Source organism: Marmota flaviventris, chromosome 11 (genome assembly GCF_047511675.1).
Source record: "Marmota flaviventris isolate mMarFla1 chromosome 11, mMarFla1.hap1, whole genome shotgun sequence".
Taxonomy (NCBI): Eukaryota; Metazoa; Chordata; class Mammalia; order Rodentia; family Sciuridae; genus Marmota; species Marmota flaviventris.
In genome coordinates, this window is record NC_092508.1 from 59,602,910 (window position 1) to 59,626,678 (window position 23,769).

The 23,769-nt window shown below is 36.3% G+C and overlaps 1 protein-coding gene across 1 annotated transcript in view; it reads right to left on the reverse strand.

Annotated features, from left to right (window-relative positions):
* Pdk1 (pyruvate dehydrogenase kinase 1) overlaps positions 1-23,103 on the reverse strand; it is a 38,777-nt gene extending 15,674 nt beyond the window's left edge. The window contains exons 1-8 of the mRNA XM_027946170.2: positions 22,806-23,103; positions 21,282-21,423; positions 16,440-16,511; positions 13,612-13,796; positions 13,247-13,336; positions 11,756-11,833; positions 10,148-10,224; positions 8,248-8,346 (exon numbers count right to left, since the gene is read on the reverse strand). Coding sequence (XP_027801971.1) covers positions 8,248-8,346; positions 10,148-10,224; positions 11,756-11,833; positions 13,247-13,336; positions 13,612-13,796; positions 16,440-16,511; positions 21,282-21,423; positions 22,806-23,007 — 945 coding nt within the window. The 5' untranslated portion in view covers positions 23,008-23,103. The remainder of the gene's footprint in view (positions 1-8,247; positions 8,347-10,147; positions 10,225-11,755; positions 11,834-13,246; positions 13,337-13,611; positions 13,797-16,439; positions 16,512-21,281; positions 21,424-22,805) is intronic.
* Between the last annotated feature and the right edge of the window lie 666 nt (positions 23,104-23,769).

Consider the following 23,769-nt stretch of genomic DNA (forward strand, 5'->3'; position numbering starts at 1 on the left):
AGTGTTGAAGGTATGTTCCTATACACACACAGTCCCTTGACAGAGACTGGAAGTTACTGGTTCTAGTCATTTAAGGCAATCTCAGCCCAGTCATTAGCTGACCACTAAGCTAAATGAGCAGACCACTAAGCTAAACTTCAGCAGCCACATGAAAAAAAATATGGACTTTACAGGATTAGTTAAAATTTTAAGATATGGAAAGGAACAATAAAGTATGGCCCCAAAACCAGACGGTGAAGGGAATTAATCAATTGAAACCTGTATCTGAGGAAACTCAGTAAACAAAGGCTTTAAAGCAGTTATTTTATTTATTTATTTTTTTGTGGTGCTGATGATTGAATCCAGGGCCTTGCACATGCTAAGCAAGTGCTCTACATCTCAGCCACATGTGGGAAGCCGGTCTCGCACGTGATTGGGCACCTCCCTGACTGGGTGTGAGGTGTTCCAGCCAAGCTGTGTCAGAACTAATCCCACCCTTTTTAGGTGTGAGAGCCCGTCTGTGTGGGGGTGTGACTGACCATTGACCCTGAGACCAATCACTGACCCTGACCTTGGAATGCTGTCCCCCTCGACCTTCAGTGGATGGAATTTTCCCCTGATTTTCTTGTTCCCCAATGAAAGGCCACTCTCTGGCGGGCCCGGCCTCTCTCTCTCCTGCTAGTCTTTTGTGTAAACCTCGCTACCCCACCGGTGGCGCGAGGCAGGAGCCAGAGGGGGAGCCGTCTCAGACCTGGTCAAAGAAAAAGGTAAATTGAGTTTATGTGTGTTTATTTTGATCTCACTAGTTAACTTCTATGCTTAGAACCTCTAGTATGAAGCTAGCATGCTGGTCGCACAGCTGAGTCACATCCCCAGCCCTAAAGCAGTTATTTTAAACATATTCCAAGAATTAAAGTAACACAAGGATATCATCTTGCCATACAGTAAAAAATAAAATAACAATAAAAGATACATATCCCAGATCCCAATACTATTGGATGCTCAATACTACAGATAGCACCTAATCCAATATGTATTATGGTTATTCCTATATGTCCAGCAGCATTGCCACACAGTATCACAGTTTCTCTATCCTTCTGTGTTTTATGCCCCGCTAACTCCTTTGCATCACTACTCTTCAATTTGGGGTCATTATTAGATAAAATAAGCACCAACATACTGCAATAGTCAATCTTACAAACAAGATAGACACTATATGAGTACAGGTAGACAGTAAATATGGGATGGGTATGCTGGATGAAAGGATATTTCAAATCCTGGGAGTGATGATGTAATGGTTCAAAACGGAGCAGGAAGATGTGAGATTTCATCACAATACTCAGAATGACATGTAATTTAAAACTTAAGAATTGTTTATTTCTGAAATTTCCATTTAATACTTTCAGGCCACAGTTGACCATGGGTAACTAAAATTATGGAAAGTAAAAATGCTATACTACTGTATAGCAATAAAAAAGATAAAAATAATAGAACCAAATTGAAACTTGGAGGTTTAAAAGTATAACAAATGAAAAATTCACTAGAGGAATTCAATAGCAGATTTGAACACACAGGTGAAAGAATCAGGACAATGAAGACAAATTGACTGAAATCATCCAGTCTGAGAAACAACTCATTATACAAATAGGATCCTCAACAAGATTAACAGCTGATTTCTCACATTAAAAGCATAGGACCAGAAGGCAGTGGGATGGCATATTTAACATGTTAAGTGAGAAAAGACTACAAACTAAGGATTTTATAGCCAGCAAAACTATTCATCAAAAATGAGGAAGAAATGAAGACATTCACAGAGAAGCAAAAACTGAGTTCATCAATATCAAGAAATACTAAGCTAGATGCAGTGGCACACACCTCTAACCCCAGCCACTTGAGAGGCTGAGGCAGGAGGATCACAAGTTCAAAACCAGCTTGAGCAACTTACTGAGACTCTGTTTCAACATAAAATTTTTAAAAAGGTTGGGGATTTAGCTCAATGGTAGAACACCCCTCACATGCAAGTCCTGGTTTCTATCCCCAGTACCACTCAAAAAAAAAAAGACAGAAAAGAAAGGGAGGGAGGGAGGGAGGAAGAAGGAAGGAAGGAAGAAAAGAAGGGAGGAAGAAAAAAAGAGAAAAAAGAAATATTAAAGAGAATACTTTGGACTAAAACAAGGACACTAGACAAAAAATTTAAGCCACATTAAGAAATTAAAGAGCACCAATAAAGGCAATTATGTAAGTAAATATAAAAGATAGTGTAAATATTCTTTGTTTGTAATCTTTTTTTCCTTTTATCTGATTTATAAGTCAACTGCACAGAACAATGATTACAAATCTGTGTAAAAGATCACATAGTGTACAAAAACATGACTATAGCAGCCAAAGGACAGGAAGAACAGGTTTATATAGAAGCAAAGTATGTATATTCTGTTGAAATTGAATTGGTATAATCTGAATTAGATTGTTATAAATTAAGTAGTTAGCTGTAATCTCCAGGATAACTGCTAACAAGTTAACTCAAAGAAACAAGGCTGAGGGTACAGTAGTGGTAGAAAGCTTGCGAAGCATGTGTGAGGCCCTCAGTTTGATCCCTAGTACCACCAAAAAAAAAAAAAAAGAAAAGAAAGAAAAGAAACAAATAAGAAAAACAAGGAGGGAATTCAAATGGTACACCAGAAAATAACCAAAAAAGGCAGCAGTGATGGAAATATAAAGGATCGAAAAGATAGAAGGCATAAAAAACAACAAAATGGCAAACATAAATTTTAAGTTAACAGTAATTACATTAAATATAACTGGTCTGAAAATTCCAATCAAAAGCAGACACTAACAGAATGGATTTTTTTTTTTTAAATCTATATGCTGTCTACAAGAGACACACTTTAAGTCAAAGATTAAAAGAAGTTTAAAATAAAGTCTGTAAAGATATATCATGAAACAGAATAAAGACAGCTGGGATAGTTATGATAATGTCAAACAAAATATACTTTAAGATAAAAATTGATAAGAGACAGGGCCATTTTAATAATAAAAGGTCAATACACCAAAAAGATAAAACAATTAGAAATATATGCATTGAATATGAGACAAAGATTGACAAAACTGAAGAAAAAACAGAAATTCAACAATATTATATATGAGATGTCAATATTACACTTTCAACAATGAATTGAACTAGACTGAAGATCTACAAGAAAATGGAGGACTTGAACAACACTATAAACCAATGAGGTTTAACAGAACATGGATTTTTCTCAAGTACATAAGGAATAGTCTCCAAAACAGACTTTTATGTTGGGCCATTTGACAAAATCTTGATCAATGTAAAAGTAATGAAATCATACAAAGTAATAAAATTAGAAATCAATAACAGAAGAAAACGGTGAAATTTCACAAATAAGTGGTAAACAACAAACTCCTGAATAACCAGTGGGTCAAAGAAGAATCCACAAGGGAAATTAGAAAACGCTCTAAAATAACTGAAAATGAAAACAATATGTAGAAAAAACTTATACGGGTCAGTGGTAGAGTAAGTGCTTAGCATAAGCAAGGTCCTGGGTTTAATTCCTGTACCAAAAACAAAGCAAAACAAACTTATGACAGAGAAAGCAGTATTGAGAGAAAAATTTATAACTGTAAAATGTTTCAAAGGAATAAACTAGACTTCCACCTTAAGAAATTAGAAAAATGAGAACAAACTATTACCAAAGCAAGGAGAAGGAAGAAAACAACAAAGGTGAAAGTGGAAATTAATGCAACACAGAAAAATGATGGAGAAAAATTAATGAAACTAAAAACTGGTCTTCAAAACTATTAACAAAATTGACAAATCTTTAGCTATATGGACCAAGAAAAAAAGATTTGAATTAATAAAATCAGAAATGAAAGATGAAGCTGGGTGTGGTGGTGCAGGCCTGTTATCACAGCAATTTGAGAGGCTGAGGCAGGAGGATCATGAGTTCAAAGCCAGCCTCAGCAACTTATCAAGGCACTTAGCAACTCAGCAAGACCTCTTCTCTAAATAAAATACACAAAAGATCTTTATACAAATGGATCTATATAAAATATTATTTTTTGGTCTGACTTTTGCCATTCAACATTAAATTTCAGAATGCTAAAAAAAAAAAAAATACACAAAAGGGCTGAGGGTGTGGCTCAGTGGTTAAGTGCCCCTGGGTGCAATCTCTGGTACAAAAAAAGAAATGAAAGGTGGCTTCAATAATGTGTCTTTTTTAAAAAGTTAGAAGAAAGGATTTTGAATGTTTTCATCATAAAGAAATGATAAGTGTTTAAGTAGGTAGATAGGTTTAACCTGACTTCAATCAGGACACCACTACTTACCTTACAAAATAAAAACTATTAGGAATACTATGAACAAGTGTATTCAAAAATTAGATAATGAAATGGACAGATTTCTAGAAAGACACAAATTGTAATAAATGGCATAGGAAGACAGAAAAATCTGAATATAGTAGATAACAAATCTATTATTTATATCTACAAGTATCTATAAGTCTGAATATATGACAAATAAAGAAATTCAACTAGTAATCAATAATCTTCTCACAATGACATTCTCAGGCCCAGAAGGATTCACCATGGAATATATCAAATATTGAAAGAGATAACACCGATTCTTTATAAACCCTTCCAAAATATAGAAGAGGAGGGGACACTTTTTAACTCAGTCTATAAGGCCAATATTACCCTGTCACCAAAACCAAATAAGTCACAAGAAACAAAAACTACAAACATACCTTATTAATATCAACATAAAAATCCCCCCAAAAAAACAACATAAATCATCAAAGGGATACATATCCCTAACATGCAATGTTGGCTCAGCATACAAAAATCAACCAAATATATCAATTAACAAAATTAAAAAAAAAAAAAAAGCCACATGATCATCTCAATCTTTGCAAAAAGAGTAATTGACAAAATCCAACATCCTTTCATAATAAAAACACTCAATAAACTTAAAGGCAAATTTCCTCCATGATAAAGGGTAACTATGAAGAACCCACAGCTAACATCATACTAAATGGTCAAAGATTCAAAGCTCTCCCCCAGGATTAGGAAAAACACAAAAATGTCTCTTGACACCAATTCTGTTCAACATTGGGATGGGGTTCCAGCTAAACCAATTAGGCAACAAAAGAAAATCCTGATAGAAAGAAATGAAGTAAAATTATCTCTATTTAAAGATGACATGCATATAGAAAATCCTAAGTATTCCACAAAAAATATTAGAGCTAATGCAAACAAGTTCAGCAAGGATGCAGGATACAAGATCAGTATGCAAAAATCAGTTATATTCCCATACACTAGCAATGAACAATCCAAAAATGGAACTGAGAAACCAATTTACAACAGCATCAAAAAGAGCAAAATACTTAGGAAAACACTTGGCAAACAAGTACAAGACTGTACACTAAAAACTTCAAAACATTACTAAAAAAATTAGAATAATTGGAATTTCTCAAAACTAAAAACTTCATATTTCTAAGACACTATCAAGAAAGTGAAGAAAGGCTGGGGATATAGCTCAGTTGGTAGAGTGCTTGCCTTGCATGCACAAGGCTCTAGGTTCAATCCCCAGCACCACAAAAAAAAAAAAAAAAGAAGAAAGTGAAGGAGAGCTGGGGTATATAGCTCAGTGATAAACGCTTGCCTAGCATGTACTAGGGCCCTAGGTTCAATCCCCAGGACTGCCCCTCCCCCGAAAAAAGTAAAAAGATCTCACTGAAATTGCAAACTTCATTAGGTAATAGCATCATATATATATATAATATTTTTACACATATATAGTATGTATATAAAGAACTCTTACATCTCTGTAATAAAAACCCCAATCCCAATAGTCAACATAATAAGAGGGCAAAGGATCTTAATTAACATTTTCTCAAAGATATACAAATGTCAAATTAGCAAATGAAAATATGCTCAACATCATCATCCTTCATTAGGGTAATGCAAATCAAAACCACAATGACATACCACTTCAAGCCCACAAAAACAACTATAATCAAAAAGATAGACAAAAATAAGTATTGGTAAGAATGTGGAAAAAGTGGAAACTTTAAACATTTCTGATGGGAATATAAAGATACAGTGACTTTGAGAAATCCCTCAAAAGTTAAATCTAAACCTAAGAGTTACTATGTGATTCGGCAGTGCAACTCCTAGGAATATACCAAAGACTGATAGGGAACAGACAGACATTAGTGGTGGGAACATGAGGTTAAGGGAATAATTCTTTAAAGTAGGCCCATCATGCTGACCTCCACATGTTTTCACTTTTGAAAAGAAGCCCTACCTAGCTTAAGGCAACAGGATATGTTACATTCCTAAGGAGCTTAATTAACATTTTCTGTTATTTGCAGAAGAAATGCAGGTCTGAAATAATGCCAGTAAAAAGAACATAAGTTACCCTGAAGGAGGGGACTTCTGTGACCTTTACACAGACCAAATCCCAGAGAGATAAGGGAAATTCTCCTTACCATAAAATCTGTAAAAACAGGTTTCAATTAAAACCAGTCAGCATGAGCCAAAGTGACTCAGAGCTGTCATACCAGTGGGGACTTCAAAGTCTAATGTCATCCTGCTGTCAGTCAAAAGTCAAGAGGCAGATTTGGGAAGGACTCTGTGGAAACTTCCCTAAGGAACCCCAATAAAACTCGAAGGCAGGAGAGGCACACTGTCCCCCTCCTCTCTGAGAGATCCACTCTCTCCCTAGACAGTGTTCCCATTTTCCCTTTCCCATTCCTTTGAATAAACTCATGCCTATTACTCTAAGTAACATGTCTAAAATCTTTCCAGCATGCTTGCAAGAATTAGGGTTTGAAGGGGAGCCTTCATGCTGCTCAGTTTCCCAAAAGACCCCAGACCTGTAACAGAAGGACTGAAATACACATTCACATAAAAACTTAACATATTATAGTAGTATTATTTCATCATAACCAAAATACTGAAAAAAAAAACAAATGCCCATCATCTAATGAATGGATAGTCAAAATGTGTCATATCCCTCTAACTGAACATTATTCATCCATAAAAAAAAAATGAACTACTGATACATGCTGTAACATTATACTAAGTGAAAGAAGTTAGTCACAAAAGACTACATACAGCATTTATATGAAATGTCCAAAGCAGGGATTTCCATAGAGAGAAAGTAGATAATGGTTGCCAAGGGCTGGGAAGAAGAACAAATGGAGAGTGACTATTAATGGGAGGGAATTCAGATTTTTCTTGGGAGTGATGAAAAATGTTCTGAAATTAGTCAGTTGTGATGATTGTACAACTTTGTGAATACACTTAAAAGAAAGAAATCAATGAATTATATGCTTTTAAAAAAGAAAAGGCACCTTCAAAATTCTGCATGATTATTTTCAACCTTTCCATGTATGAACTTAATACTTAAATACATGCAGGCAGAGCAGCACCTGTGGCTGGGAGTGAGGGGACAAGTATTCCATTAATGTCTTGATGCTCTAACTCCTAGGCTACTATAACAGAAAGCTAATATTTGCATTTAAGATGTGGAAAATTTCAGAAATAGTATTATCAGAATACTCCTCAGAAATACAGCAATAACTACCAGAAGAAATAACTCAAAGACTATCTGAATTATGAGGCCAACAAATGGCCAGGAACTAACCTATCAGATTTTTATATTCTCCACATTTTACGTAATTATTTTAAAAACAAAAACACTATCATGCTCTTCTTCCGATAACTGGATTATCGGAACACTGTAATGGAAAGGCCTGACACTGAGATCAGAGGACTGAATTTCATATCCCATGGCATCGGTTTCCTGTGTGATCCTAAGCTAATCACTCTTACCTTCCTCATCTTTAAAACTGCAGGTAAAATTACCTGTGTCCTAAATAAGGAGCTGTTACAAGAACCAGATAAAACAAAGCAAAAGGAGACTGAAAAGTTTGTTTAAAAATGAAAAAATATTTACTCTTTCCATCAAAATATAAATAACCAAATGTTTTTGATTTTGGTTATCAAAATAGATACTCATAATTACTACTGTCTGTCTCTAGGATTTACTTCAATTTGAACTACTTGGATTAGGGACCACACCGGAAATAAACTTCAAATAATTCTATAATCTGCCACATAAATGAAGCACTGTACTTATTATGTGTTAGAGACTAGATTTCTTTCCCCTGAGAGTAAATTAGGTCTGCTAGAAGCTATGTATATGGTTATCCTTGCATTCCTTTACATCAATTTGAAAAAAGTTACCTTTACAGTCAAATCCTCATTACCCAATGTAACATGAACTTGAACAGGGGGGTAAACACCTTTGTCAGCATGGTGTTCCATAGTTGCTCTCATTGCATTCTGAAATACATCAAGGGTATGTTAAGAATAAAACTTTTTTAAAAAAGAGAAACTATAATTTTCAAGTACATGTGCACTATTTGAATTTAATTCAAAGAATTATAATTCTTATAACCATAAAGATTACTTTAAAATTTTTTTGAGTCAATTTTGGGAGAAAGTTGAAGACTACTTTCATTTAAAGATTCCAACTAAATTCTGCACATTTTCCAAAAGTTGATTTCTAAATACTTTAAACTAGTTAACATTAAAGTAAGATTCCATCCACTTTCAGAATTTTAGTAAATACTAACCAAAACTTAGTTTTGAAAACTCAGTTACAGCTCTACTTTTAAGAATTCGTTTAATTCTTATAAATTTCTTTAAAAGAAAATAATTTTTTTTCATATAGTAGAAATGCCAATAGTCTTATAATAGCTTCCTTTATTGCAAGTTTGAAACTAAAGATATTTATATTGTAAAACTGTTTGACCAATTTCTAAAGGACATGAGGTACTCAACGCCAATACACTGTGAGCATTAAACACAAGTAACATGACACGTAGCACTGGAGTAGAAATTGATAAAGACTAGCTATAACTGCTACAGGTGTAGCTCAGGGATAGAGCACTTGCCTAGCACCTACGAGGCCTTGAGTCCAAAGCCCAATACTAGGGGTCGGGGAAGATACAACTAAAAAAAGCTAAAGTCGGGACTGAATTTGGAAGAGCATGTTGGCACTGGCACACCATTCAGGACTGAGTAGCCTGAGAAAGAGACTGCATTATCCCTATCCAAGGTAGCTCAAGAGGAGGTTCCAACAGAAAGCTATTGTCATTACTGGTATGATATAAAATACAGAATATGGAATGCTTCTCATATTAAGCATCATTGGTCTTCATGTGACTGAAATTTCAAGGAAAAGAACATTTTAACACTTTAAGTGTCAATCACACTTAACCACTTTGTTACATTCTGAAAGGTATTAGATGCGTTCTTACAGTCTCAGAACAGAAAAGCATTCTTGAACACTTGCTTTCCTGAGATATTCAGTCAATTTCTGTGTTTCAGTATATTTTTATTTTACATAATCAGACATAAAGCCACCTCTTCTCTATTCTGGTTGCTGATGGTTGCTGGTTGAAGACCTGGTAACTAAAGTAAGGCAAATACAGGCTTCTGACTTAGGGCAGCTGTCTTCAGCCACAGGAACCAGTGCCACTCATCACCCACTTTCATATCAATCAACAAGTGTCATTGGAGGAGAAAAAGAAATACCCTCAACTTTACCAGTATAATTTCATTTAGTTTTCAAATTTTGTTATAAGGAGCAAACATAATGTAGAAGCCTTGTGAGTCAATATGACTTAAAAGGCAAGCATACCAATGGGGCTCAAGGGTAGAAAAAAGATCACTCTTCTAAATATTTTGGTTTACAAAAACATGAATATAACTTTGTTAAGCACCTATAATGGGCTGTCATTGCATTGGACACTTTCACATGTCCAATCTTCATAAATAATATTGATAGTATTATCCTTGTTTTACAGGAGAAGAAACTAAGAAGTTGAGTGACTTGCCCAATGTCACACATACTAAGTGGCAGAAGTGGAATTCAAACTCGGGTCTTTCTAACTCTGAAGTCTGAGCTCACCACTACCTAAAGGTGCCTGACCTTACTTACAAATGGCTGTTCTCCAGCAATGTGGCATGAAATGGCATCTTTTAATGAAATAGAACCCAGAGGAATATTTGACTTGCAGAGCAAATTCCTATCCTCAGGAAAGGACTGATAAAGGTTATGTAATACTATTTTACAAACCTTGAAAAGTTCAAACACCATGTGATAGAGATGGGATGGTACATAAACCACTTGTATTGGTTGTCCTGGTGATTTTGCTATAGAGCAGAAGAGAAAAATATGAAAGTACAGAGAGATGTGCTTAAAGCATTTTTAAGAATAAATTGTGTAGTGATGAAAAGAAAACATTAACTATGGAGGACAGTGTTATTTGGGGGAGAACTGCCACAATACTTCTAAATACTTCTTCACTGTATTAGTGTTTGAACCCCACACTCACTAATAGTGAAAACTGACAAAGACAAGAGTCCTGTGGTCATTTTTCACAATCTGGCATAATTATTTAACCAACCCATCCTCCCATCCTTCTCTATAACAGTAAGTCTTTTTAAAAGACCTCAACCTTTAGGCAGGAATTTTTCTTTCCAAAGAGTATTAAAAGTCTACAGATTCCATAGTCTCATTCATATAAATATATATTTTAAAACCATTTTCTAAAAGTTGCATTTGGGTGGAATGCTGTCTATTTTATCTCAGGCATTTATTTGTATGGAAATCCAGCTGAATAATAATAAAATAATAATCACAATCATAAAAAGTTAGCACCAGTTTCTCAAAGGGTAATAATTCTGCATTTGAACATTTAACAGGAGCAAGCTAGGGGTGGGGAAGGGAAACAAGTGTACCTAGAACAGACCTTTAGAAGAGTGAAGAAATGAGACACACCATGCTTTAGAATAATTCTACCAATAAATCAATTTTAAACTCAACTAATAAATCAGACTGTCCTCTGAATAAACTCCCCCTTGGGAACACGAATGGGATATCTGGAAACTGCCCACAGCAGTTCATGTTCCCAAACTATCATTTGTGCATTGAGATTCTTAATTAGTAAATGGCACATTGTGAATCAGAAGAATCAACATGGCTTTAGAAAACCACCAAGCAACTCTATTTTCAACTGGGCAATTTCTCCAACCATGCTCCCATTGTAGGGTCCAGAATATGGCTTAGTACAAGTCTATTTGATTTTATTTTTCCCACCATCTTCTTAAAATTGTCAGTCAAACTATCATACTTTCAGGAAAAACAGTGATACTCATTAATCTTCTAAGACATCTAAACCCTTTTTGTCCAAAAGAGTAAAAGACAACCATCAGAGAGAAAGTGATCTCAAATAGATGAGCATTGTTTATTCCTCTCTTATATACCTAGTCTTTTCATTTCCTCAATTAAAAAAAAAAAGATTTACAAGTCAGGAAGTCAAAAAAAAAAAAAAAAAGGGTAACCTTTACATTACTGAAAGCATACATAAAAGTCAAATGTAATTTTCCTGGCATCATTTTGTTTTTTCTGACTATCCAGAAAATAAAATATAAGCAATATATCAATTAAAAATAAGGAAAATTGAACAGAAAAAGCCAAAACATTTTTCACAAAGAATCCAACTAAATTATATGTGTGTGTACACACTTGTATATATTTTATAGGATTGCTCTTCAGCTTTTATACCCAATGAAAAATTTAATGAAAAAAAATTTTTTTAAATTAAAACAAATATAAATTCTTCCTACAATTCCTTCTCAGTAGTCATGACACTAATCACTGAAAAGACAACATCATGCTTACCATTTAGTTCTTCAAGTTCTAGTTCAGGAGAGTTAATATAATACAAATCACAGAGACGCCTAGCATTTTCATAGCCATCTAGTGTAAATCAAAACAAAAAAATATTAAATAAATCTCCATAAGTTTCATGCATTAAGATGGCAACAATACTAACAAATGAAAATTTAAAACTCTCTATAGAAGAAAATAAACTTCAATAATCTTAGGGGGAAAAGCGTAACATGACAAAATCTAAAATCCATGAAGAAGAATGACAGATTGACTACAATAATTGAAAACATCAGGGCTGGGGTTGTAGCTCAGTGGTAGAGCACTTGCCTAGCACATGTGAGGCACTGGGTTCAATCCTCGGCACCACATAAAAATAAATAAATAAAATAAAGGTATTGTGTCCATCTACAACTAAAAAAATATTTTTAAAAATTTTAAAACATTAGTATGGAAGAAGATACCATAAACACATCAAAAGAAAAACAGCAGGTAAAGAAAATATTTATAATACACATATCAAAAATGAAGACTTTGAGGATTTTAGAAATAGGTATTCTTATTCATTGTTTGCTACCTTTTTTCTTTTGGATGTATCAAAAATTTAAATGCATTTAAGTATTATAATTATAGGAATCCTGCCTTATAACATACTAGCCAATGTCAGCATAAGGATGCTCACTGCAATATTGTTGGTAACAAAAAAAAAGAAAACCACCCAAGTGTGTATTAACAGGAGAATAGATTAATAAGATTAACACATACTGATAAATTCTACATAACCATTCAAGAACATAGGGTGGCCAGGCACACTGGTGCATGTCTGTAATCCTAGTGGCTAGGGAGGCTGAGATAGGAGGATTGTAAACTCAAAGGCAATCTCAGTAACAAGAAGGCACTAAGCAATTCAGTGAGACCCTGTCTCTAAATAAAATACAAAATAGGGCTGGGGATATGGCTTGGTGGTTGAGTGCCCTGAGTTCAATCCCCAGTACCATCCCCCGCAAAAAAAACAAAAAACACAAGAATTTAGGGTGTATCCATATGTATCAACATTGTAAGGTATCTATCTGTAAGCTTATAGAAAAATATATGGTATATCCTATATTCCACAAACAATAAAAATAGGCATGATCAACAATTTCATACATGTATGTACACATGGTACAAAGAGAAAGAATATAAAAAGATGTAACCTAAAATGTTATGAATTATTGCTTCTAGAATAAAGAATTAAAAAGAAGAGAGTAGAGATTTGAGTTTTTTAAAGTGAAAAAGATAGATACCTTCAACAATATCACCAAACTTTGCTTAACAAAGACTTCTATCAACAAAACATTCATCCTATTCATAACACACAATTAATGTTATAAAGTAATTTTCAAACTCACACATTTGCTCCTAACATTTTGTCTCATGATAAAGTAATAGGTGTTTTAGTAGCAAGAAAAACATTCAACTATTTTGACTTTTATAACCTTTCAAAAGAAGAAATGCATTTACCTTTAATAACTTCCACTACATTGCAGTTTGGATTTATACTACCAATGTGTTTTCGATGAGATGGACTTCCTTTTCCACCAAACAATAAAGCTATCAAAAAATAAAAAAACAAGTAAGCAAATCTATCTAATTTTCCAGGTTTGATAACTATTTCTCCAAATGGTACTAAATAGAATAGCTATTTTCTTTAAGCGTAAAACTGGCATTTTACATTCAATAAAAATACTCCTTTTTAGTCTACTTACTTTTCTTAATAAGCAAAAAAGTGCAACTAAATGCTTTCACTAAAGGGCAGTTTTCTAAATGAATTTAAAATACTCAAACACACTTTATTCAGCAGCTTCTCTCAACTTCAGGACACTTACAGTGCTGATTTAGTAACATTCTGATTGAAATTCGACTCATGTAGAATCGATCCAAAAAGTACTGCACATTCTGGCTGGTGACAGGATCCACCCCGAAGCTCTCCTTGTATTCAATCACACCCTGGGCCATTGTGGGAATAACGTCGTTGTGTCGGTTTCTGATCCGTATCACAGTATCTGTGAAGCTAAAAACCTCAGTCTGTTAAAACAGCCAAATATATTGACAAGTGAGTTTAATACTAAAAAATAAGCTTGCCAGATGTGCGTGTACAACCAGAGAAATGAAGAGTTTAAAAAAATAAAAGGAAGGAAAGAAAAAAAAAAAGCTTGCCAGGTGTGGTGGGGCAAATCTGTAATCCTGGCAACTCAGGAGGCTGAGGCAGGAGGATTGCAAGTTCAAAGCCAGCTTCAGAAATTTAGCAAGGCCCTAAGTAACTTAGTGAGACCTGTCTCAAAATAAAATACCAAAGGAGCTGGGAATGTGGTTCAATGGTTAGGTGCCCTTGGTATCAAAAAACAAACATAACATCAAAGCTTAGCCAACTATAATAGACAAGAAATCCCTGGTCCAGTCAAAAGAGCTTCAATGCCTGTTTTCCTACACCTACTTAACCAAATTTCAGATCATAAAATATACTGAATCCATAAAGGTATGAGGACCTCTGAAATGAAATTTTCAAAATTTAATTCTTAGACTCCTAAAAGTAAGGCTGCCACACAACACAATTATAATTATTAAGAGTGTTCTTTAGTCATTATCAACTAAAATCATCTAAGCACTCTATAAGGATGGTATTCCAAGGAGATTCTGCATAAGGGGAGGCAGAGCACTTGCTTCTAGGGAGTACATGCTTTGTACAAAATCAAGATGAATGAACCAATGAAGGCTGTTGGGATTGGAACTATTCCCTAGAGTTCTAAGGGAGAAAGAACCACTTAAAACAGAATAGTAAACAAAACAAAACAAACCCTCTAATTTCATTCATCCTATGAGTCCATAAAATAGAAGAGGAAAAGTAGACCATTGTACTAAGGAAAAATCAACTCATACCGCCTTTCCATTTCTATCACTTAGGAGACACTGCATGATTAATTTCAGGAACCAAATAAAAGAGGAAAGCAGTCTTTATTATAAAATAACAAAATCAATCTCCTAACATACCCATCAGAATTTACACTTCCAAATGAGTGCTTTCCCATTCAGAGTCATCGCCTTGAGTACTATTAACTTATACCAATGATGTTCTTACTGCTCAAAACACTTCTGGAATTCCTTATTTGTAATCAGCTTTAAAATCAAACTATGAAGCCAAAATACAAACAACGAGGTTCCTCAAAAACAACAAACAATTCATAATTCCAATGCCCTCTTTATTCATTTACTTCACAGTTCTCTTAAAAAAACAATATGGGATGGGTTTGTGGGTCAGCTGTAGAGCACATGCCTAGCATGCATGAGGCCTAGGGTTTGACACCTCACATCACAAAACGAAAACAAAAACAAAACAGTATTGGGCTGAAATTGTGGCTCAGTGGTAGAGCACTTGCCTCACATGTATGAGATACTGGGTTTGATCCTCAGCATCACATAAAAATAAATAAATAAAATAAAGATAATGTGTCCATTAAAAAAAAAAAAAAAACCCACAGTATTATTCTGTATAACTGCTCATCTTATTTTCTATTCAGCTCTGAGTGATTGCTTTCAGCAGATTCTACAGCTTCTATAGAAGATTCTAAAGTTTACTTTTAAGTAAGATTCCCTGGGTTCAAATCTGGGTCCAACCATTTGCTGGCTATGTGACCTCAAGTCACCTACCCTCTTTGTGCACAAACATATTATCTCAGCAGAGTTGTCTTAAACACTAAATGACATCACTCATGTAAAGTGTGATACCCAACTAGGCACATAGTGATTTTTTTATTTTATTTTCATACCAAAATCATGTCTAAAAAATTAAGAGTTGCTATCCAGTTTAAAGACTGTTCAAAAACTCTATAGAAGATTCTGAGGACAAGATAGTCTTTACATTTTGAGCAACATTCATTGGAATAAGAAGAAACCTGCTGAGGTGACTACTCTGATTTATCAATTTGTATGCTGGTTAGGAAATCAGTCACATCACTTACATTATCATAGAGATGTACAATCATGTTTTTATAGTCTTTTAGTATAACAAAAGAATTGAAATTAGATACCAGTCTTTCACAATTGGAAGGTTTTACATTTAAAAACTAGACTTGTAGATTTTCTTTAAAAACAGAAAAATTCAGATGATTTGAGCAGCATTTCCAAATGGTGATGATCAGTGGTTGACTGAGGGTGAGTGTCCACTGGAAGGCCATACACTCTCCAAGTTTACAGTTCCAGTGGCAATGAGGCCATATCCAGATTTCTACTGATCATCACCCTTGAGCCTTTTTGTCTTTTCCTACTGTGAAGAACATTCAGAAATTCCTCTTTCCAGACCAGCTCATTGATAGACATTACCTGCCTTACCAATATGGGCTGCTATAAATACATAGATATATCATACATTCTAAAGTAGAAGAAAGCTAAAAGTTCATCAATTTCCCTACAGTGGTCCAATAGCAGGTTTAAATGTAATACATTTATATTTTTTTTTTAAATATTTTTTTAGTTGTAGATGGACACACAGTATCCTTATTTACTTTTATGTGGTGCTGAGGATCGAATCCAGTGCCTCACATATGCCAGGCAAGCATTTTACCATTGAGCTACAGCTGCAGCCCCCATTTATATTTTTATATAATGTTTAAAAGATATAAAAATTGGGTTTGGAATAGAGTCAAACTCATATACTTACTCATAAATAGCTTTAGCATCTTCGGCACTTTTATCCTTAAACTCAAGAAGCTCCTGAAGACTCTGAATATACCTGAAATGCAAATCTGGGTTAGAGTTTTCTTTTTTCTTTTGGTACTGGGAATTGAACTCAGGGACACTAAACACCTGAGCCACATCCCAACCCTTTTTAAAAAATATTTTATTTAAAGACAGGGTCTCTCTATGGGCTAGGGATGTGGCTCAAGCGGTAGCGTGCTCGCCTGGCATGCGTGCAGCCCGGGTTCGATCCTCAGCACCACATACAAACAAAGATGTTGTGTCCGCTGAAAACTAAAATATAAATATTAAAAAAATTCTCTCTTTTTCTCTCTCTCTCTCTTTAAAAAAAAAAAAAAATTTAAAGACAGGGTCTCACTAAGTTGCTTAGGGCCTCACTAAGTTGCTTAGGGCCTTGCTAAGTTTCTGAGGCTAGCTTTGAACTCTCAATCCTCCTGCCTCTGCGTCCTGAGCCCCTGGGATTATAGGCATGTGCCACCACACCTGGCAGGGATTAAAGTTTTCTACATTCTGAAAGTTCAATATTGTGAAAATCAGCTTAAAAAACCTACTTTAAAATTTAAATTTTAAAATAAAAATTATAAAATTTTATAATAAAAATTATAAATAAAAAATAAAAAGGGATAGTGATATAGTTCAGTGGCAGAAAGCTCCTAGGTTCAACCCCTAGAAAGCCAAAATAAAAGGTCAAATTTCATTTTAAGATTTCCTATTTCAAGGTCTATATACTAAAATAGTTTTTAAATCTTTCAAACCCCACCGTGAATTACAGTATAAATACTGACTGTCCTGAAACTAAATCTGATATGCTAACTAACCATGTGATCTTGGGCAAATGGCTTGTTTAGTCTCAGTAAAAGGAGGAGGTTAGCTTACCTTGTTCTAACAATCTAACTTAAATGTTTGTATTTTAAAATCTTAAGTTTAGATGCATATACCCAGTCAACAAATATTTGCTGAGAGCCTATAATCTACCATATTTCTTTTACCATGTGGCTTAGAGAGAACTAAACACAAATATGAAATCATGAAAATAAAGGTTGTCAATTTACCTCACAATTCAAGACAGCAAAACACCTGTTTATGAATGACCAAAATGAGAAAGGTCAAATAACTTCCTGAAGGTCATGCAGCCACAGTACAATGGCACTACAGGGCCAGTGCTAAAATTACCTCACAATCAGTGTTAAGTTCTACTTCAGCAGTTTATCTACAACTTCTGTAACTTAGCAGGCAACAAGGACAATGAAAGTATTTTTCAAATCTGTAAATCCATGTTGGTCTAGAAAACTGATCCTGAAAAGCAATAGGCTTTACTTGCTTTCCAAAATGCAGAACACCATTCTGAAGCTGCTATTCTGTTTTAACCCTTAATTTTCTCATCATTGGTAAGAAAAAGTATGTTCTTTAAGAGATATTTGAACACCTACCTCTTCTAAGACCAAATTTCAAAAAGTAGCATATGCTACTCTTTCTTTTTCTCATTCCCCAGAACTTCCCATCCTCCCACCTCTTGGTCCCTTTCCTCTACTGATCTCCCTTTGATTTTTTTTTTTTATTTTTTATTTTTTAATTTTTTATTGTTGGCTGTTCAAAACATTACATAGTACTTGATATATCATATTTCACAATTTGATTCAAGTGGGTTATGAGCTCCCATTTTTACCCCATATACAGATTGCAGAATCACATCAGTTACACATCCATTGATTTACATATTGCCATACTAGTGTCTGTTGTATTCTGCTGCCTTTCCTATCCTCTACTATCCCCCCTCCCCTCCCCTCCCCTCCCCTCTTCTCTCTCTGCCCCCTCTACTGACATTCGTTTGTCCCCCTTGTATTATTTTTCCCCTTCCCCTCACTTCCTCTTGTATGTACTTTTGTATAACTCTGAGGGTCTCCTTCCATTTCCATGCATTTTCCCTTCTCTCTCCCTTTCCATCCCACCTCTCATCCCTGTTTAATGTTAATCTTCTTCTCATGCTCTTCGACCCTACTCTGTTCTTAGTTACTCTCCTTATATCAAAGAAGACATTTGGCATTTGTTTTTTAGGGATTGGCTAGCTTCACTTAGCATAATCTGCTCTAATGCCATCCATTTCCCTGTAAATTCTATGATTTTGTCATTTTTTAATGCAGAGCCAGAGCAATTAGACAGACGAAAGAAATTAAAGGCATCAAAATAGGAAAAGAAGAACTTAAATTATCACTATTTGCAGATGACATGATTCTATACCTAGCAGACCCAAAAGGGTCTACAAAGAAACTATTAGAGCTAATAAATGAATTCAGCAAAGTGGCAGGATATAAAATCAACACGCATAAATCAAAGGCATTCCTGTATATCAGCGACAAATCCTCTGAAATGGAAATGAGGACAACCACTCCATTCACAATATCTTCAAAAAAAATAAAATACTTGGGAATCAACCTAACAAAAGAGGTGAAAGACTTATACAATGAAAACTACAGAACCCTAAAGAGAGAAATAGAAGAAGATCTTAGAAGATGGAAAAATATTCCCTTTGATTTTTAAGAGATCCACCACATCTTTTTTTCCCTAAGTTCCACACGAGAGAAACATATACCCTTGACCTCTGAGACTGACTTACTTTGCTTAACATGATGGCCCCTAGTTCCATCCAAAATCCTGCAAATGCCATGATTCATTTTTCTTTATGACTGAATAAAATTCCATTGTGTATATATCCCATATTTTCTTTATCCATTCATCCACTGATGGACACCTAGCCTGGTTCCATAGTTTGGCTATGGTGAATTGTGTTGCTCTGAACATGGTATGCATGTATCACTGTAGTAAGATGACTTTTAATTCTTCAGGATAAACACTAAGAAGTGGAACTGAGTTTGTAGTTCAGTTATAGAGCACTTGCTTAGCACATGTGAGGCACTGGGTTTAATCCTCAGTACCACATAAAAATAAATAAATAAAAATATTTTGTCCATCTAACACTAAAAAAAAAATTTTTTAAATACTAAGTAGTGGTATAGATAGGTCATATAATGGTTCTATGCCTAGTCTTTAAGGAACCTCCATAAAGGTAGAATATGCAACTTTTACAAAAGAATTTTTTTTAAATATTATTTATTTTTAGTTTTTTGGCAGACACAACATCTTTGTTTGTATGTGGTGCTGAGGATTGAACCTGGGCCGCACGCATGCCAGGCGATGCGCTACTGCTTGAGCCACATCCCCTACAAAAGAATTTTAAGAAACAGGAAAAACTTCCTTCAGAAAATTATATTTTCTCCTTCAATTCCATGATAATTTCTAAAACATTGCCTCTTACTTAAACCACACTTAAACCAACCATGATGGCTCAGGCCTATAATCCCAGAAAATTACATTTTCTCCTTCAATTCCATGATAATTTCTAAAACATTGCCTCTTACTTAAACCACACTTAAACCAACCATGATGGCTCAGGCCTATAATCCCAGAGACTCAGGAGGCTGAGGCAGGAGGATTGCAAGTTCAAGGCCAGCCTCAGCAACTTAGCAAGACCCTATCTCAAAATAAAACAATTAAAGGCCTAGACCTAGAGATGTAGTTCAGTGGCTCTGGGTTCAGTCTCTAGTACCAAAAATTAAAAAAATAAATATATATATATATATATATATATATATATATATATATATATATATATATATATAAACAAACACACATTTATAACTGTTCCATACTTGGACCAGATAACAACTGATGATCATATATGCAATAGTCCTACTTTTTTTTGCTCATTTTAAAAACTGATTTTGGATCAGAGTTTCACTCAAGCTATAACTCCTACAAAAGGAAAATTAGGATTTCCATGAATCAATTGGGAAATGTCTTACAGTTAAACTTTTCCATTTAAGACTTAACTCTGGCCAGTGTATGTGTACTTTTTCTTTCCTTTTTAAAAATTTATAGTCCTTAAGAGCATAAATTTTTAAAATTAGTAACATTAACAACAAGGGCTACTGATAGGTGGCCACATAGAAATGTGTACCCTTAAGACCTTTACTATCATTTTTGGAAAGAAAAATCACAGTTTCTATACAATTTCAATAACTTCACTTTTAAAATGGAAGAATACGATCAGTACATGTTGTATGTACATATTGAAACATCACACTGAACCTCACTAAAGTATATAATAAATACATGTTAATAAAAACCGAGTAAATTTTAACTTTTGTGATTTATAAAGATAAATGCAGTTTACATGCATACATCCCTTTAGCAAAGGCACCTTTACTTTATCAACCATATGCACCCTTTAATAGCTTTCATAATTCTGATGGCAGCAGGGTATAGTAGAGCCCAATGAATCGGGGTTTGAATCCCAGCTCCACTATCTGTGGTATCCCCTTAGGCAAAAGACTTCACCTATACGTGACTCATCCTCACCGTGTAAAATGAAGTTAATAACTACCAAGCAGGGTCACTGAAGAAAATGAAGGTAATGTACATAAGTATCCAGCCAACAACAAGTGGTAGATATTTGTCTTATATTAGATTATAACATCCCTGCATATTTAATAACATAAATCTTAATTTGGTATCTGTATTTCTGTGCACATCTGACTGGTTTTCTCAAAACCAAGGCATGATAAAGCCCAGAATTCAGATGACAACCCTAGATATATAACTCTCCACCCCACCCTACCCACCAAAAGCAAAAGAGAACTACTGCTACCACCATAAGATTCCACTGAAAAGTAAAAAAGCATTTGGTTTAACCTTGAGTAAAGTCCATGATTCCATCAAAATTACAAACACAAAATGGGAAGGTTACCAGCTTTGAACCAATTGAACGGATGGCGTTCTGAGAAGATTATCTGGAAGAAGACTTATTTCTTTCATTATATTTGCCAGTCTCACAGGTAACTCTTGCCGCAGAAACATAAATGAGGTCTTTTCACAAGCATTCACCGATCCTGAAAATAAACACAGAAGGAAAAACAGTTAAGTAAAAACCTAAGGCACTAGAAGTCAAAAAGTAGGGAGAAATGCAGGGGAGTTACCTGGTCAGGCCAGAGTGGAAGAATCACAGAAATCAAAACCACCAATGCCTGTTCAGCAACCATTTTCAAGCAAGACCTAGCCAATTGTGTAATTCATGGAAAGCCACCTGCACCTCCTCTATCTCCATTCCTATATCAGAATGCTAAGCTGGATAAAAAAAAAAAAAAAATGTCCTTTGGCAAGTTGCTTCACTTAAAGTTAAGCCAAAAGGTCATATTATTTCAGCAATACATTTTTAATTAATTGAATCTTGCTGCTTTAGCAAAGGCACCTTTACTTTATCAACAGCAGAAACTATGGTATTACAGGAAAACAACCTGTGTAATAGTGGTATACTTGCAAACAAGGTCAAATTACCCTATTCACCACACTATTGTCATTTTAAAGTAAAAGTGAGAGTGATGGTGTGTTTTGAGCCAAAACAAACAAAAAACCCTCAAAGAAACAAAACAAAGAAACCACCACTACCTGCCACCATAAACCACTGTCTTAAGATAAGCTGGCAGCCATACTCTTATCTTTCAAGCCCACTAGCTATATTAGTGACCTCACAGCACTTACAACAATGAAGATAACTTTTTCTACTCAAAACTTTTGGACTTTTCAAAACAGTCTATGTTGAGTTTTCCCTTTTCCCCTTATGGCCCCCAGATGAGAAGTCAAAGTCAAATGCCTAATTTCCATTCCTTCTGCAATCTGTTGCACACATTCCAGACAACCTGGATGAAAAGTGGTAAACTCCACAGTCTCCTGCACTCCTGTACTTTACACATGCTCAAGATTCATTGGCTACTTATGCAATGAATGTGCTGTTGGTGGAAACAGTCTTAAGCCACTGGCAAGGAAAACATTCTAAAGAAACACTGGGCCAGTTATAACTTGCTTTCCCTATATTCATGCCAATTCTATGCAATCATCGTATGATTGTACTTACAATCACTCTACATATTTCGAAAGCTATTCCCGGAGGTGCCTGCACTCAGGACTCTCGCCCGAACCTGGCTCCCCCATAGGGGCCTGGTCCCGAGAGCGCACCTGCACACGTGCACAGAAAGAAGGGACGTCATTCTGCCTACCACCCTTCTGATTTGTTTTCAACAGCACAGAGTAAAAAAGCTACACGCCCCCAGGTATTTACCCGGCCTGCTAGCACCAGCACCCTCAAGAGAGGAAGGAAGAACATGTGGGAGGAGGGGGGGGGCGACTGAGGAGAAGGGGGAGCAGAGGTAGCCGCCCCCGGTCTCAGCTCCGCGCCCGGAGCCGCACAAAGGCCCGAGGTCCGGGCCGCGCTCACCGAAGTCCAGGAACTGCTTCATGGAAAGCGGCGACGGCGAGAAGCGCGCGTAGAAGTCCACTTGGCCCGGAACGCCGCGTTCCGACGCCGGGCCGGAGCCCGAATCCGAGGCGAGGCTGCGGCTGGCGCTGGGGCCGTAGGCGCGTAGCCCCGGGCCCGGGCCGGCCGAGGCGGCTACCCGCACCAGCCGCGCCAGCCTCATGCCGAGCCCAGCCGGAGGAGCCGGAGCCCCCGGCGCTAGCTCGCAGCTCCGCGCTGCAGCCAGGCGCTACGTGAGGGACGTGGCGGGCCGCGGGGGCGGGGAGCGGCTGTCACCGCTGGGGCCACCGCCCCCTTGCGGTAGCCCCGCCCCTAAATGGGCGGGGCCAGATGGGAGGCGGTGCTAGGGGAGCACGCGAGTCGCCGGGCGCCGGAACCCCGGAGCAGACTCGGGCTGGCGGGGTAGGGCGGGGGACACCCGACGAGCTCCTGGGCAGGCAGAGAGTGGCCGTTGGCACCCTGGGTCGTCTTGCCCGGCGCTCTGTGTGGCGCGCCTCCTTCCCACGCCCTTTCGTAACAACTTTCACCTTCCGGCTTCCTTTTCCAGTTCTCTGTCAAAAGGTTCTAGGCTCTGCAGGGTCGGGCTGGGAGCCCCTTCCACAAATACTCCTCTACAAAGTCCCACATTTACCATTTTTATTTATTTGTTTATTTATTTTTGTAGTGCCTGGGATTGAACTCAGCCTCGCTTATGTTAGGCATGCACTTTACTACCACATCCCTCAACCAAGCCCCACATTTTACAGGTGACGGGGAAGCACCCTTGCCAAACAGTGGTACCTAAATACGAACGATGGACACTTGCGCGCGTGCGTGTGTGTGTGTGTGTGTGTGTATAAGGGGGTGTCCCTAAATAACTTTACAGCGACTGCCGTCCCAAGAAAAAAAGTACTGGCAGCCTGACTGGAAGAGCAGAGCTCTCTGC